Below are 18,276 nucleotides of genomic sequence, written 5' to 3'. Positions count from 1 at the left end.
TTTGTCACTGATGGGTGACAAGAAATAAGCAGTAAAACAATTCATAACAGTTTTGCTTACAGCGGTTTCAAGCTTGGAGATGCTAGAAACGGTTGTTAGACATTACCGAGCAAACAGTTTTTAAATAGTGTCAGTTGCATATGCTTGTGTTATGTTAAGCAGTGATTTTTGATAATTTTATTTTATATTTTGACTTTATACAGGAAGGCAATAAAGGCAGTCCATTATCTGCACTATGTATATGTGCTGATTTTGTTTATATACAGTCAGTCCGATGAGTTCTTTTGTCAATAACTATTAGGAAAAATGCATACTGTAATAATATTGGTAGTGCTCTAATTTGTTCTGTATTTCAACTAAATACCTAATTTGTTATTCAGTTCAACAGTAGTTTGTCTTTGTTATGCCTTTTAATTATTTCTATGAAACTTCAGCTAATTGGAGCAGCCACTTAATTGGGCCAAAATGTACTGGTGTGTTCCAATTAACTGGAATTCACTGCATTTTATAAAAATAATTTCATTTATTGAGATACAGCACAGAATAAGCCTTTTCAGCCCTTCAAGCCACACAGCGCAGCAAACTCCCATTTAACCCTAGCCTAATCAAAGACAATTTACAATGACCAATTAACCTCCCAACCAGTACGTCTTTGGACCGTGGAAGGAGACAGGAGCACGAGGAGGAAGCCCATGCATTCTAAGGGCAGGACATACAAACTCTTTACCTTGGCACTCCAATTCTGCTATTTTATATACAGATATATTAAAAGATTAAGTGGTGCAAAAATAGTGAGGTAGTATTCATGGTCCATTCATAAATCTCACAGGGGATAGAATGTGTTTCTAAAATGTTCCAATGTTTCTGTTACATTCTGAACGATAAAGGCCTAATTTGGCCAACATCTCCTTGGCACGTGGCCAAGTGGTTAAGGCATTTGTCTAGTGATCTGAAGGTCGCTAGTTTGAACCTCAGCTGTGGCAGCGTGTTTGTGTCCTTGAGCAAGGCACTGAACCACACATTGATCTAGTGTCTGTGTGAGGAGTGGTGCCCCACACAGGCTTCCAATCTGCGCCTTGTAAGGCATGAAAATGCCCGACGCAGGCCTCTCATGGTCTGAGTCGACGTTCCCTCCCCTCCCCCTTTATAACTCAGGCCCTCTAGTCTTGGAACCATCCTCGTACATCTCTTCTGCACTCTTTTCAGTTTCCTTGTATCTGGGTGGCATGGTGGCATAAGTTAGTGCAATCCCTTTACAGCCCAGCAATCACCAATCAGGGTTCGATTCCCATGGCTGTCTGTGGGGATTTTGTACGTTCTCCCAGCAACTACGTATGTCTCCTCCAGGTGCTCCAGTTTCCTCCCAATTCCAAAGACGTACGGGTTAGGGTTAATAAGTTGTGAGCATTCTATTTTACTGCCGGAATTGTGGTGACACTTGCATGCTTCCCACAATTCTTGGATTGTGTTGGTTGTTAACACAAAACAACACAACACAAAAATGCTGGAGGAACTCAGCAGGCCAGGCAGCATCTATGGAAAAGGTTACTCTTTCAGTAGACAATAGACAATAGGTGCAAGAGTAGGCCATTTGGCCCTTCAAGCCAGCACCGCCATTCACTGTGATCATGGCTGATCATCCACAATCAGTATCCAGTTCCTGCCTTATCCCCATAACCTTTGATTCCGCTATCTTTAAGAGCTCTATCCATCTCTTTCTTGAAAGCTTCCAGAGACTTGGCCTCCACAGCCTTCTGGGGCAGAGCATTCCATATATCCACCACTCTCTGGGTGAAAAAGTTTTTCCTCAACTCCGTTCTAACTGGCCTACCCATTATTCTTAAACTGTGGCCTGTGTTTCTGGACTCACCCATCAGCGGGAACATGCTTCCTGCCTGCAGCGTGTCCAATCCCTTAATAATCTTATATGTTTCAATAAGGTCCCCTCTCAGCCTTCTAAATTCCAGAGTATACAAGCCCAGTCTCTCCAATCTTTCAACATATGACAGTCCTGCCATCCCGGGAATTAACCTCATGAGCCTACACTGCACTCCCTCAATAGCAAGAATGTCCTTCCTCAAATTTGGAGACCAAAACTGCACACAGTACTCCAGGTGTGGCCTCACCAGGGCCCTGTACAGCTGCAGAAGGACCTCTTTGCTCTTATACTCAATTCCCCTTGTTATGAAGGCCAGCATGCCATTAGCTTTCTTCACTGCCTGCTGTACTTGCATGCTTGCTTTCAGTGACTGATGTACAAGAACACCTAGATCTCGTTGTGCTTCCCCTTTTCCTAACTTGACTCCATTTAGATAATAATCTGCCTTCCCATTCTTACCACCAAAGTGGATAACCTCACATTTATCCATATTAAACTGCATCTGCCATGCATCTGCCCACTCACCCAACCTGTCCAAGTCACCCTGCATTCTCATAACATCCCCCTCACATTTCACACTGCCACCCAGCTTTGTGTCATCGGCAAATTTGCTAATGTTACTTTTAATTCCCTCATCTAAATCATTAATATATATTGTATACAGCTGTGGTCCCAGCACTGAACCCTGCGGTACCCCACTGGTCACCGCCTGCCATTCCAAAAGGGACCCATTAATTGCTACTCTTTGTTTTCTGTCAGCCAGCCAATTTTCAATCCATGTCAGTACCATGTGCCCTAATTTTGCCCACTAATCACAGGGTAAGGGAGACCAAAACTAGATAGCAGAGATTTAGAGTGGAGGTGACTTATGGAGGTGATGAGAGGCATAGATCAAATGGATAGCCAGGCTTTTTCCCAGGGTGGAAATGGCTAATTCCAGGGAGGCATAATTTTAAGGTGATTGGAGGAAAGTATAGGGGTAGAATATTAGAGAAGCTTTTTTTTTACACCGAGAGTGGTGGGTGCCAGGGGTGGTGGTAGAGACTGATACATTAGGGGTGTTTAAGAGACTCCTAGATAGGCACATAGATGAAAGAAAAATGGTGGGCTATCTGGGAGGGAAGGGTTAGATTGATCTTAGTGTAGGTTAAAAGGCTGGCAGACATCATGGGGTGACGTGCCTGTACCTGTGCTGTAATGTTCTATGTTTTATGATGTATATGTGACAAAGCTAACCTTATTTTGAGGCCCTCTGTTGGTCAGGTTGACCATGGATGTTGTTTCCTACATGACATACAAGCGGGCGCGGTAAGATATGTTGCCAATGCAGCAGACATCTCCTCTCCATGCAGCTGGCGAGCCCAAAGGAATGGTAGACGTTGATACGATTTGGCACTGGGGCATCGCTGGAGTTGCCAGTCAGCATCGAACTCAACATAGAACTGCCTTAGGGACTCCAGCTCCAGATTTTTCCTCGGGGTTTATTCTTGAAGCCTTCCCCATGAGTGGGTATAGCTTCCCTTCTCCTACATGAGATGCCAACCCCGACAGACAAGCCGCATATGCGCAGAGCAAATGGTTTTAAGGCACTAGTAACTCATCTTTGACCCTTCTTCTATCAGTATAAAAGGTTCCCTCAGGGTTAGTAGCTAAGCCATGTATGAATGCCAGGAGCTGGACTTGGTTGTAAGAGACTATATGCCATTGTTGCAGAGATGCATGCCATTGGGAGCATTTAATAGGTAAAGGGAGCTCATTCCCACTACCTTCCCTGGCTATGACAACCTTAAGGAGCCTTCCTATAACATGGTGGCTAAAACTGTACACGGCTCTCCAAATACAGCCTCATTCTTGAGTTGTGCAGGTGCAACATAATGTCCCGACTCCAATACTCATTGCCCTGACTGATGAAAGCCAGCGTGCTAAATGTCTTTTTCACCAACCTGTCGACCTGTGATGCCACTTCCGATGAACTATGACTTGTGGTCTTAAATTCCTCTGTTCCATAACACTACAGTGCCGGGCCATTCATAATACAAATCCTTCACTGGTTTAACTTTCCAAAATGCGTCACCATACACCTATCTTTATTGAGATCTGTTTCAAACTCCTAGGAGTGCACATCTCAAACAATCTCTCATGGTCCCAGAACACATTCTACACAATCAGGAAAGCTCACCAACGTCTCTACTTTCTGAGGAAGCTAAAGAGAGCTGGACTATGCATGTCTATATACTCGCCTCCTTCTGCGGATATGCACTAAAGAGCATCCTAACAAGCTGCACCACTGCACGGTACAGAAATTACACTGGCGGACAGGAAGGCTCTACAACGGGTAGTCAGAATTGCCCAACCAGCCTCCCTGCAATTGATCCACGTTGATTTAATTTATGGTTATGGTTAAATGGTTATATGAGTTGACTTGATGCATTTCGCTGTCTGTTTCCATGTACATATGATAAATAAATCTTTTTAAGAGTTTTATTAGGAATGGCTGTCAAGGCCAATGGTGGCAAATAGTAATTTTAAATAAGCTATGATTGAGGTTTTTGGAGAGGGTGCAGAAGAGGTTTATCAGGATGCTCAGCAGGCCAGACGACATCTATGGACAAGAGTTAACAGTGCAGGTTTGCAGCTGAGACCCTTCATGAGCCCGAAATGTAAACTGTTTACTCTTTTCCATAGATGTTGCCTGGCCTGCTGAGTTCCTCCAGCATTTTGTGTGTTTTGCCTTGGATTTCCATTATCTGCTGATTTTTTTTTTTGTGTGTGGGTTTGTTATCAGGATGCTGCCTGATTAGAGGACATGTGCTATAACAAGAAGTTGGACAAACTTGGGGTGGTTTCTCTGGAGTGGCGGAGGCTGAGGAAAGATTTGATAGAGGTTTTTAGGATTATGAGAGGCGTAGATAAAGTAGACAGAAAATATCTTTTTCCCAGGGTTGAAATACCTAATATTTCATGCATTTAAGGTGAGATGTGTTAATTTCAAAAATGTGAGAAGCAAGTTTTTTTTTTACAGAGAGTGGTCAGTGCCTGGAATGCACTGCCTGGGGTGCTGGTAGAGGCAGACACATTAGAGACTTTTAAGAGACATCTAGATAGGCACATGAATGTGAGGAAAATGGAGGGAAATGTACATTGTGTAAGCAGAAGAGATTAGTTGACTATTTGATTACAAATTTAATTTTAGTTCAGCACAACGTTATGGGCCAAATGGCCTGTTCCTGTGCTTTACTGTTCTATGTTCTATGTAATTGGATGGGTGGGTGGGGGGCAAATTGGCCCAATCATCCCAAATATCAAAAAACTGTTGATGAATATTAATGCTGGATGTGTCCCTTACATTTTTTTTTGTTGTTTCAGGCGCCGGGGAGGTAAATATGCAGTGGGTTCCGCATGCATTGGAGGTGGCCAAGGGATCGCTGTCATAATTGAGAACATGAAGTAAGATGACGCAATAAGTATTCAGTTCCAGGATCAAAGCCACTTTATCAGGTGCTTGTCGCAGCCTCTGTTTCTGACACAACCGTTCCTTCTCAAATCCAACTTCTTCTCCTTTTAAAGATTATGCAACCATTCTATTTGGAATTCTTTTCTTTGGGGGACAAAAATTAGCAATAATTTAGAAGTGGAAAATACCAGTGCAGGGAATATGAACTGATATTTTACTTACAGCTATGCAAGAAAAAAATAAATGGAAATTTTGTGAAAAGTATATAATTGTTAAAATATGCCAAATAAATGCTAATCTTACTTATTATTTTGGCTAAAAATATTTTTTTTTCAAATGACTAAATGAAAAATTTCCTTAATCCTTTGTTCTTGGAAAATATCTTGTCCAGACAACAGAATGTTGGACAACATAAGCCATAGTTTTAAGATTATTGGGAGAAATTCTTAATTTTGCCCAGGTATTCAGATAATTGAGACTTAAGCTCAAAAATGAATAAAATGTCATGAAATTCAGAGCTTTTTCTTTTGGCTCAAACCTGTAATGTATAGGTGACCTGAAATCTTCAAGGACCAAGGACCAAGGTCCAACTTCAGAATCAGGTTTAATATCCCTGATGTATGTCATGAAATTTGTTATGTTGCAGTGGAGCACATAATCTAGCAGGGAAAAAAATTATAAATAAAATAATAATAAATAAACAAGTAAATCAATTATGTATATTGAACAGATTTTTAAGAAGTGCAGAAATTGAAATACTGTATACTTTTTTAAAAAAAAGTGAGGTAGTGTCCAAAGATGCAATGTCCATTTAGGAATCAGATGGCAGAGGGGAAGAAGCTGTTCCTGAATTGCTGATGGTAACAGTGAGAAAAGGGCATGCCCTGGGTGCTGGAGGTCGTTAATAATGGATGCTGCCTTGCTGAGACACCACTCCCTAAAGATGTCCTGGGTACTTTGTAGGCTGGTGCCCAAGATGGAGCTGACTAGATTTACAACCTTCTGCAGCTTCTTTCGGTCCTATGCAGTAGCCCCTCCATACCAGACAGTGATGCAGCTCTCCACAGTACAACTATAGAAGTTTTTGAGTGTATTTGTTGATATGCCAAATCTCTTCAAACTCCTAATAAAATATAGTCTTGCCTTCTTTATAACTACATTGATATGTTGTGACCAGGTTAGATCCTCAGATATCTTGACACCCAGGAACTTGAAGCTGCTCACTCTCTCCACTTCTGATCTCTCTGAAGGTATGTGTTCCTTTGTCTTACCCTTCCTGAAGTCCACAATCAGCTCTTTCATCTTACTGACGTTGAGTGCCAGGTTGTTGCTGTGGCACCACTCCACTAGTTGGCATATCTCACTCCTGTACGCCCTCTCGTCACCACCTGAGATTCTACCAACAACGGTTGTATTGTCAGCAAATTTATAGATGGGACTTGAGCTATGCCTAGCCACGCAGTCATGTGTATATAGAGAGTAGAGCAATGGGTTAAGCACACACCCCTGAGGTGTGCCAATGTTGATTGTTCCATGGTCAAAGTCACTTGGATCACATTTTTTCCTCATTCTGATGTTTGGTCTGAACAACTGAACCTTTTGACCATGTCTTCATGCTTTTATGCATTGAGTTGCTGCCACATGACTGGCTGATTAGATATTTGCATTACTGAGCAGGGGTACCTAGTAAAATGGCCACTGAGTATAATTCTGCAATTCTGATGTCATCTGTAAGGAGTCTGTATGTCCTCACCATCTTTTCCGGGTGCCCCAGTTTCCTCCCACAGTTCAAAGACTTGCTGATTAGCAGGTTAATTGGTGATTGTAAATTGTCCCTTGATTAGGCTAGGGTTAATTGGGGGTTGCTGGGCAGCGTGGTTCATTGGGCCGTAAGGGCCTGTTCCCACTGTAACTCTCAGCATCGGAATCGGGTTAAGATCACCAGCATATTCGTCAAATTTGTTAATTTTGCGGCAGCATTACAATGCAATGCATGATAAATATAGAAATAAAGCTTTACTGCAGTAAGTATATGCATATTAATTGTTACTTTAAAATAAGTAGTGCAAAATCAGAATTTTTTTTTAGAAGTAGTGAGATAATGTTCATGGGTTCAATGTCCATTCAGAAAATCTGATGGCAGAGGGGAAGAAGCTGTTCCTGAATCGCTGAGTGTGTGCCTTCAGGCTCTGTACCTCCTTCCTGATGGTAACAGTGAGAAAAGGGCATGTCCTTGTTATATTACTTACAGTTCAGTGGGTTTAAGTAGCTGAGTGGAATCAAACCTCTTTTATCCACTGCATTCCAAATCCTAGGGCTGGCAAATATCCAAAAATGCAATTTATTCCAATAATCAATAAACTAAAGTAAATAAATAATACTAAGAACATGAGACATGGCAGGTGAGTTCCCTTCTGGGATCGAGGCACCCAAGCATGAAGTCAAAGTAAATTTATTATCAATGTACATGTATGTTACCTTGAGATTCATTTTCTTGTGGGTGTTCACAGTAGATACAAAGAAAGACAGTAGAATCAATGACAGGCCACATATAACAAAGATAGACAAACAACCAGTGTGCAAAGACAACAGACTGCGCAGATACAAAACAAAATGATGATGATAGTAAAAAATAAATAAGCAATGAATATCTGGAATGAGTTGTAGGGTCCTTGAAAGTGAGTGCATTGGTTGTGGAACAGTTCAGTGATGGGGTGAGTGAAGTTACCCCTCTGGTTGAAGAGCCGGACTGTTCCTGAACCTGGTGGCGTGGTCCGATACCATAACAGTTTTGGTTTTTGGGTTGCAGGCACCTTTGTTGCATCTACTTGATGTGAAAACATAAGGGGTAGAATTCCTGGCAACATTCACTGATGGTAGTTTAGTCAAAAATTTGGTTATTCCCAAAATGTGAGAAACTCCCAAGTGGAAATTAATTTTAGGAATGTCATGTATATGTATATATTTTTAAACGTTGATTTTTGAAGGTGGAATTTTCTCTTGGAATGCCCTGAATTTTTCTTTGACAGCTCTGGTTCTTTGTTGAGCAGTAGACTTTTTCAAAGCACACGTTTCAAATAAGAATTAGAAATCTGGATTATAACCAATTGGTCTTGGAAGTCCCCAGGAATTGAGCATAAAATAGATTTAAGAAGTTTATATCTCAGTTTTGTTTTTGTCATCATAGCAGATTGCTAGAGAGCACTAGCATATATTACATTATTCGTGAATGGAGATGCATGCCTCCTCCTTAATCCCATCACCCCAGCTGGGCCAGTCTTTCAAGTCCAGGTGTAGCCTATCTACAGGTCTTCCAGGTGAAGATCCTTCCTTGCCCAGGGATGAAGTCAATTGGCATTTCTGTAGCTCTGGGTTTTTATGGGTTTGTGTTGCTAAAGCCATGTCCAACCCTCCTCCTCCTTTCACAGCTGGGCTTGAGAGTTTGGGATTAGAATAGTGGTCAGTAAATTGCTCTCACACTTTTAATTCTAAACTAAAAGTAGTGGTTAATTGTAATATAACAACTAATAGTGTTGAATCTCCCATATATTAGCACGATGCTATTACAGCCAAGTTTGGAGTTCAATTCCAATGTCACCTGTAAGGATTCTGTACATCCTCTCCATGGAATGCATTTCCCCGGGTGCTCTGGCCTCCTGCTCCCACAGTCTAAAGACGTACCAGGTAGGTTAATTGGTCATTGTAAATTGTGCCATGATTAGGTTAGAGTTAAATTGGGGTTTGTTGGGGGATGCTGGGGCGGGACTGCTCAAAGAGCTGGAAGGCTCCACACTGTGTTGCTAAATAAATAAACAAATGTGTTTGTTCATTACGTGCCATAGGCAATCTTATGGCATATTTGATCATTGTGTTTCCATGATTGTTCTTGGCAAATTTTTCTACAGAAGTGGTTTGCCATTAGCTTCTTCTGGGTGGTTCTTCTTTACAAGACTGGTGACCCCAGCCATTATCAATACCCTTTAGAGATTGTCTGCCTGGCTTCAGAGGTCACATAACCAGGACTTGTGATACACACCATCCATCATCTGCCCCCATGGCTTCATGTGACCCTGATCTGGGGGGTTGTGGGGGAACCAAGCAGGTGCTACACCTTGCCCAAGGGTGAACTACAGACTAGTGGAGCGAAGGAGCACCTTACACCTCCTTTGATAGAGACTTATCTCCACCCGGCCGCCCAAACTAAATAACTAAATAAATAATGCTGCCGCACCCCATGCCTTTTTCTGATGGATGGAGTGTAGGTGCTCAGCGAAGCGGTCTCCCAGTCTACGTCGGGATTCACCAATGTACAGGTGGCCACACCAGGAGCACCGGACACAGTATATGACCCCAACAGACTCAGAGGTGAAGTGCTGCTCACCTGGAAGGGCTGTTTGGGGCCCCGAATGGTAGTGACGACTGTTGTAATGTTCTCAGCAACACAAAATAAGGACATGCATTCAAAAGTAACATTAGCCAATGTATAAGTGAAAGAAAATCTACCATATCCTTGCCAATTATTTAGCAACAGAATATTGTTTGTACCAGAGGTTTTTATAACATAATTACATAAGATCTAAACTTCAATCAGAATTTATCAGTATTACTTTTATTTCAGAAGCATAAATGAACTGTACCGTATGTAAATTGATCCATTAAACAGAAACAAAATAAATTACTAATGATTTTATTTTTATTTTCTCTTCTATTATAATATGCACATTGCAATAAAATGTAATTATTTTCATTATTATTATCACCCCTGATGAAGGGTCTCAACTGAAATGGTGACTGTTTATTCATTTCCATAGAAGCTGCCTGACCTGCTGAGTTCCTCCAGCTTTTTATAATTAGTTTTACTATATTTTTCATCTCCTGCCCTCTATTTTTTGTACCTTAGGAAGAGCAAAGAGATGATGTATAGTTAGAATCAGCAGCTACAGTGTGTGTGACTGCCTCTCCTTCTCAGGCCAATGTCTCCCAGGACTTCCATCAGCACAGTGACAGGTCCTTCCAGCCCAATGAGCCTATACATCTTCAAAGTTCAAAGTAAATTTATTATCAAATTTTAAGTTCAAGTTTAGTTGTCATTCAACCATACATGAATACAGCCAAACAAAACAACGCTACTCCAGTGCCAAGGTGCAAAACACAGTACGAACATTCATACATAACACAAGGCATATGAAAGATGGCAGTAAACGTGCAGTCGAACACTATACAGCTTTTCTTCTGCCGAGCGAACACTGAAGGGCAGCACCGATGCCAGCCTGGACGCTGTGCACACTGACTCTCCTCGATGGCTGCAAACAGGCAACACCATGGCTTGTACAGATATGTCATCATATATGATTCTGAGATTAATTTTCTTGCAAGTATTCACAGTAAGTACAAAGAAACACAATAGAATCAATGAAAGACTGCTTGCAAAACTGAGAACCAATATGCACAAGACGACAAACTGCAAATATAAAAAGAAAAAGTAATAATAATTAAATAAGCAATAAATATTGAGAACATGAGGTGAAGAGTCATTGAAAGTAAATCCATAGGTTGTGGGAACAGTTCAGTGTTGGGGTGAACGAAGTTAAGAGTCATAGACAAGTACAGCACAGAAAACAGGCCCTTTAGTCCATCTAGTCCATGCCAAACCATTTAAACTGCCTACTACCATCAATCTGCACTCGGACCATAGCCCTCCATCCAAGAACCTATCCAAAGTTATCTTAAACATTGAAATCGAGTTGAATGAAGTTATCCCTTCTGCTTCAAGAGCATGATGGTTGAGGGACAATAACTGTTCCTGAACCTGGTGGTGTGGGTTCTGATGGAAACAGTGAGAAAAGAACATGGCATTGATGGCGGGGCCCTGATATTGATGCTGCTTTCTGTGACAGTGCTCTGTGTAGATTATTGAGTGTGTCCCAATCAGAAGCCCTGGATGAGCAATGAAATCCAGAACCTGCTGAGAGCCAGATCAGAAGCATTCAAGCCTGGGGATTAAGAATGCTACAAAAGGTGCAGGTATGATCTCCAGAAAGCCACCTCACCGGTGAAGTGGAGATTCCAGACTAAACTGGAATCAACGAGGAATGCTCAACAGCTGTGGCAGGGTTTGAATGCCATAACCTCCTACAAAATTAAACCTTGTGACATAGGGGACGGCGGACTTCACTTCCAGATGAGCTCAATGTCTTGTATACTCTCTTTGACCGCCAGAACAGGGAGGAACCATTGTGCACCCCCATGTCTCCTGATGATCCTTTGGTCTCAGTATCTGAAGATGACATGCGGGCTGCCTTCAAGAGAGTGAATCCAAGGAAAGCATCCAGTCCAGATGGAGTACCTGGCTGAGTACTGAAAAGCTGTGCCCACGTCCATGGTGCAGAAGGGAAAGGGAGAAGAAGGGAGCACTAGTGATAGGGGACTGAATAGTCAGTGGACCAGACAGGAGATTCTGTGGGCGTGAATGGAACACCTGGATGGTATGTTCCCTCCCAGGTGCCAGCATCAGGGATGTCTCAGATAGCATCTACAACATTTTGGAGCGGGATTGGGAGCAGCCAGATGTCTTGGTACATATTGGTACCAGTGACATAGGAAGGAAAAGCAATGAGGTTCTGAAAAAAGAATTTAGAGAGCTTGGTAGAAAGCTGAGAAGCAGGACCTCCTGGGTAGTAATTTCTGGATTGCTGCCTGTACCACATGCCAGTGAGGGTAGAAGCATGACGACTTGGCAAATAAATGTGTGGCTGAGAAGCTGGTGCAAGGGGCAGAGCTTCAGGTTCTTGGATCATTAGGATCTCTTCTGGGGGAGGTATGACCTGTTTAAAGGTGACGGGTTGTACCTGAACCCAATGGAGATCAATATTCTCATGGGCAGGTTTGTTAGAGATGTTGGGGAGGAGTTAAACCAAAGTGAAGGTACTCAGGAAAGGACAGATGGTAAGAAAGTAAAGATAGCATGCAGTCAGACTGTCAGGAAGGGCAGGCAGGTAATTGCACTTAGTTGCAGCCAACAGGCTGAGTATCAAATCATTAGGGATGCAAAATCAGGACAGTGAATACAGTACTCAAGGTGTTGTATCTAAATGTGCGTAGTATAAGAAATAAGGTGGATGATCTTATTGCACTATTACAGATTGCCAGGTATGGTGTTGTGGCCATCACTGAATCGTGGCTGAAGGATGGTTGTAGTTGGGAGCTGAATGTCCAAGGTTACACGTTATATCGGAGGGATAGAAAGGTAGGCGGAGGGGATGGTGTGGCTCTACTGGTAAAGGGGAGAACGTCAACTCAGACCATGAGAGGCCTGCATCGGGCATTTTCATGCCTTAGAAGGGGCAGATTGGAAGTCTGTGTGGGGCACCACTCCTCGCACAGACACTAGAGCAATGTGTGGTTCAGTGCCTTGCTCAAGGACACAAACACGCTGCCACAGCTGAGGCTCGAACTAGCGACCTTTGGATCACTAGACAAACACCTTAACCACTTGGCCATGTACCCAACTGGTAAAGAATGGCATCAAATCAGTAGAAAGATGTGACATAGGATCGGAAGATGTTAAATCCTTGTGGGTTAAGTTAAGAAACTGCAAGGTTAAAAAGACATTGATGGCAGTTTTATACAGGCCTCCCTAGACTGACTGGGAGGTGGACCACAGATTACAACAGGAAATAGAAAAGGCAAGCCAAAACGGCAATGTTATGGTAGTCATGCGAGATTTTAACATGCAGGTCGATTGGGAAAATTCAGGTGGGTAATGGATCTCAAGAGAGTGAGTGAGTTTGTTGAATGTCTAAGAGATATCTTTTTAGAGCAGTTTGTCATTGAGTCTAATTGGAGATCAGCTATACTGGATTGGGTGTTGTGTAATGAACCGAAGGTGATTAGGGAGCTTAAAGTAAAAGAACCCTTTGGAACAGTGATCAGAATATGAGTGAGTTCAACTTGAAATTTGATAGGGAGAAAGTAAAGTCTGATGTAGCAGTATTTCAGTGGAATAAAGGAAATTACAGTGTATGAGAGAGGAGTTGGCCAAAATAAATTGGAAGGAGCTGTTGCCAGGGATGTCAGCAGAGCAGCAATGGTGTGAGTTTCTGGGAAAAATGAGGAAGGTGCAGGATATATGTATTCCAAAAATGAAGAAATACTCAAATGGTAAAATAGTACAACCATGGCTGACAAGGGAAGTCAAAGCTATTGTAAAAGCAAAAGAAAGGGTATACAACAAAGCAAAAATTAGTGTGAAGATAGAGGATTGGGAAGTTTTCAAAAACCTACAGAGAGCAACTAAAAAATCATTAGAAGGGAAAAGATGAAATATGAAAGCAAGCTAGCAAATAATATCAAAGTGGATAGTAAAAGTTTTTTCAAGTATGTTAAAAATAAAAGAGAAATGAGAGTGAAAATAGGGCCACTAGAAAATGAGACCAGAGAAATAATAACAGGGGACAAGGAGATGGCTGATGACCTAAATGAGTATTTTGCATCAGTCTTCACTGTGGAAGATACTAGCAATATGCCTGATGTTGTGTGAAGGAAGAGAAGTGAGTGCAGTTACTATTACAAGAAAGAAGGTGCTCAAAAAGCTGAAAGACCTAAAGGTACATAAGTCACCTGGACCAGAAGAACTGCACTCTAGGGTTCTGAAAGAGGTAGCATTAGAAATGATCTTTCAAAAATGATTGGACTCTGGCATAGGGCCAGTGGACTGGAAAATTGCAAATGTCACTCCACTCTTTAAGAAAGGAGGAAGGCAGCAGAAAGGAAATTATAGCTCAGTTTGCCTAACCTCAGTGGTTGGGAAGACATTAGAGTCAATTGTTAAGGATGAGGTGATGGAGTACTTGGTGACACAGGACAAAATAGTACAAAGTCAGTATGGTTTCCTTCAGGGAAAATTCTGCCTGCCGAAACCTTTGCAATTCTTTGAGGAGATTACAAGTAGGATAGATAAAGGGGATGCTGTGGATGTTGTATGTTTGGACTTTCAGAAGGCCTTTGACAAGGTGCCACATGTGAGGCTGCTTACCAAGTTAAGAGCCCATGGTATTACAAGAAAGTTACTAACATGGTTAGAGCATTGGCTGAGTGGTAGGAGGCAGCGAGTGGGAATAAAAGGATCCTTTTCTGGTCGGCTGCCAGTGACTAGTGGTGTTCCACAGAGGTTGGTCTTGGGACCACTCCTTTTTATGCTGTATATAAATGATTCAGATGATGGAATAGATGGCTTTGCTGCCAGGATTGCAGATGATATGAAGATTGGTGGAGGGGGAGGTAGTGTTGAGGAAACGGGTAGGATGCAGTAGGGCTTAGTCAGATTAGGAGAATGGGCAAGAAAGTGACAAATGAAATACAATGTTGGAAAATGCATGGTCATGCACTTTGGTAGTAGAAATAAATGTGTAGACTATTTTCTTAACTGGGAGAAAATCCAGGAATCTGAGATGCAGAGGGAGTCTTTGTGCAGAACACCCTAAATGTTAACTTGCAGGTTGAGTCGGTGGTGAGGAAGGCAAATGCCATGTTAGCATTCATTTCAAGAGGTCTAGTATACAAGAGTAAGGATGTGATGCTGAAGTTTTATTAGGCACTGGTGAGGCCTCACCTTGAATATTCTGAACCGTTTTGGGCCCCTCATCTTGGAATAATGTGCTGGAATTGGAGAGGGTCCAGGGGAGGTTCACAAGGATGATTCCAGGAATGAAAGGCTTATCATACGAGGAACATTTGATGGCTCTGGGTCTGTACTCGCTGGAATTCAGAAGGATGAAGGGGGATCTCATTGAAACCTTTCGAATGTTGAAAGGCCTAGACAGAGTAGATGTGGAAAGGATGTTTCCCTTGGTGGGAGAGTCTAGGACAAGATAGCAAAACCTCAGGATAGAATGGCACCCTTTCAAAACAGAGAGGTGGAGAAATTTCTTTAGCTAAGGTGTGGTGAATGTGTGGAATTTGTTGCCACATGCAGCTGTGGAGGCCAGGTTGTTAGGTGTATTTAAGGCAGAGATTGATAGGTTCTTGATTGGACATGGCATCAAAGGTTACAGGGAGAAGGCCAGGAAATGGGGTTGAAGAAGAGAAAAAAAAGGATCAGCCATGATCGAATGGCAGAGCAGACTCGATGGGCCAGATGGCTTAATTCTGCTCCTATGGTCTTATGCTTCAAACTGACTTCAATCATATCAAGTACCCAAGTCTCATGACTATTGCCCATTGGCATTTACATTCACAGTGATGAAGTGTTTGAGAGGTTGGTGTTGAAGCATATCAGCTCCTGTCTGAATAGTGACCAAGGAACTGATTGCAGACTTCAGGAGAGGGAAACCTGAGGTCCATGAGCCAGCGATCATCGGAGGATCAGAGGTGGAGAGAGTCAGTAACTTCAAATTCCTGGGAATCACTATCTCAGAGGACCTGTCCTGGACCCATCATATAAATAGGAGTCTGCGGAGCGTTGGCACGTCATCAAAAACCTTGGCAAACGTTTATAGATGTATGGTGGAAGGTGTGCCGACTGACTGCATTATGGCTTGGTATGGGAACACCAATGCCTTTGAGCGGAAAGTTCTACAAAAGGTAGTGGATTTGGCCCAGGACATCACAGGTAAAACCCTCCCAACCATTGAGCACATCTACGTGAATCATTGCCGTAGAAAATCAGCCACCATCATCAGAGATCCTCACCAGCCAGCACTTTTCTCACTGTTGCCATCAGGCAGAAGGTGCAGGTGCCTCAGGACTCACTTCACCAGGTTCAAGAACAGTTACTACCCCTCAACCATCAAGCTCTTGAATAAAAGGGGATAACTAATGTTGAAAGGCATGGACAGAGTGGATGTTGCAAAGTTGTTTCCCATGATGGGGGAGTCTAGTACGAGAGGGCATGACTTAAGGATTGAAGGGTGCCCATTCAGAACAGAAATGCGAAGAAATTTTTTTAGTCAGAGGGTGGTGAATCTATGGAATTTGTTGCCACGGGCAGCAGTGGAGGCCAAGTCATTGGGTGTATTTAAGGCAGAGATTGATAGGTATCTGAGTAGCCAGGGCATCAAAGGTTATGGTGAGAAGGCGGGGGAGTGGGACTAAATAGGAGAATGGATCAGCTCATGATAAAATGGCGAAGCAGACTCGATGGGCCGAATGGCCTACTTTGTCTTATGGTCTAACTACACTCATTCTATTTCTGGTGTTCCCTCAACCAATGGTCTCACTTTAAGAACTCTTTATCTTGTTACTTCATGCTTGTTATTTATTGCTATTTGTTTATAGCTATATTTGCAGTTTGTTGTCCATTGATCCTGTTTACAGTTATTGTTCCATAGATTGGCTAAGTATGCCCGCAGAAAAAGAATTCTCAGGGTTTTATGTGGTGTCATGTATGTGCTCTGATAATAAGTTTTACTTTGAACTCTGAACTTTGGTGGGGAGGGCATTGCCCATGATGGACTTTTTGTACTTTTTGTAGGATTTTCCGTTCAAGGGCATTGGTGTTGGAATGTGTGAGGAAACCAGAGCACCTGGAGGAAGCCCTTGCAATCATGGGGAAGAACGTATGACCTCAGTTTCTGCCCAGTTGGAGAAAGATTTATTAATATCCACTGCACTACTGTGACATCCAGGTTTCTCCTGAAATCCGACAAAGGTTTCATGGACTCTACCCAATGAAATCCTCTGTGCTCTTTATACGCTTAATGTGGATCACCTGTCAATCTTACCATAAGCAGAAATTGTAAGTTTTTCAATGATCTGTCCAGCAAACCCAGCTGCCTCCTTGCCTACAATGAGTTGCTTTCTGCTCCGTAGGGTGGATGTGGGAGAGTCTTAGCACCAGAGAGCACAGCCCCAGAATGGAAGGAAGTCCCTTTAGAGCAGAGATAGATAGATAGATATACTTTATTAATCCCGAGGGAAATTTGGTTTCGTTACAGCTGCACCAACCAAGAATAGAGTGTAAATATAGCAATGCAAAAACCACAATCAAACAACAAAATGCAGAATATGCCAGATGGAAAATAAGTCCAGGACCAGTCTATTGGCTCAGGGTGTCTGACCCTCCACGGGAGGAGCTGCACGTTCGATGGTCACAGGCAGGAACGACCTCCCGTGCCACCAAGTGTTGTATCACGGTGTAATGTAGCCGAAGTCCAACAGTAAAAAGTTCAATATCCGGTCTACAAACACGTTCCTCGATCGTAATATGACCCAGATTGCACCATCTGTTGTTAACCAGATCAGTAAGCACCCAACTCCTTTACGTTTACCGCTCTCAGTGCACTTCTGGTCAGCCGGAATGGTATTACCCACCGAACTCCTCTTCTCCAAAAGTCTCTGTTGTGATGAGGGGGAGGAATTTCATTAGCCAGAGGGTGGTAAAAGTGTGGAAGCATAGTGTCACTGGTGGGCTGCCCCCAGCACATCCTCGGAACTGTGTTGGTCATTGAAATGATGTACATGCAATAGATAAAGCTAATCTAAGCTACCTCACTCAACCAATACCAGGAAAGCAGTTTAACCAGTTCCTGATATCCTTGTATGTACATTGGCTTTGTTTTTGGTTATTTCATGTAATTACATTGGAATAAATAATTTACTCTGCCTGACTTTAAAATATCCCAACATTATGAAAGGAATATCCAACGCTGAAATCTTTGAAGGCTCCAGTATACAGATTGTCCAGTGTACTGTTATTTCCTAACCAGGGATCACCAGCAGAGGGCAGTTGGCAACAAGAATATTTCCACAGAGTCTCAGACAAAGATTTAAAGATAGCTTTCTTCGTCACATGTACATGAAAACATATAATTTTACAAAGTTATCATTCATTTCAAGAGGACTAGAATATAAAATCAAGGTTATAATGTTAAGACTTTATAAAGCACTGATGAGGCCTCACTTGGCATTGTGAGCAGTTTTGGGCCCCTTATCTTAGAAAGGATAT

The 18,276-nt window shown here is 42.4% G+C and overlaps 1 protein-coding gene across 1 annotated transcript in view; it reads left to right on the top strand.

Moving 5' to 3' along the window:
• acaa2 (acetyl-CoA acyltransferase 2) overlaps positions 1–5,644 on the top strand; it is a 52,695-nt gene extending 47,051 nt beyond the window's left edge. Inside the window, exon 10 of the mRNA XM_063042609.1 lies at positions 5,246–5,644. Within this exon, the coding sequence (XP_062898679.1) occupies positions 5,246–5,330 (85 nt within the window). The 3' untranslated portion in view covers positions 5,331–5,644. The remainder of the gene's footprint in view (positions 1–5,245) is intronic.
• Positions 5,645–18,276: the final 12,632 nt, after the last annotated feature.

The sequence above is a fragment of the Mobula hypostoma genome, chromosome 3, assembly GCF_963921235.1.
Source record: "Mobula hypostoma chromosome 3, sMobHyp1.1, whole genome shotgun sequence".
Taxonomy (NCBI): Eukaryota; Metazoa; Chordata; class Chondrichthyes; order Myliobatiformes; family Myliobatidae; genus Mobula; species Mobula hypostoma.
This window is presented reverse-complemented; position numbering and strand designations above follow the sequence as displayed.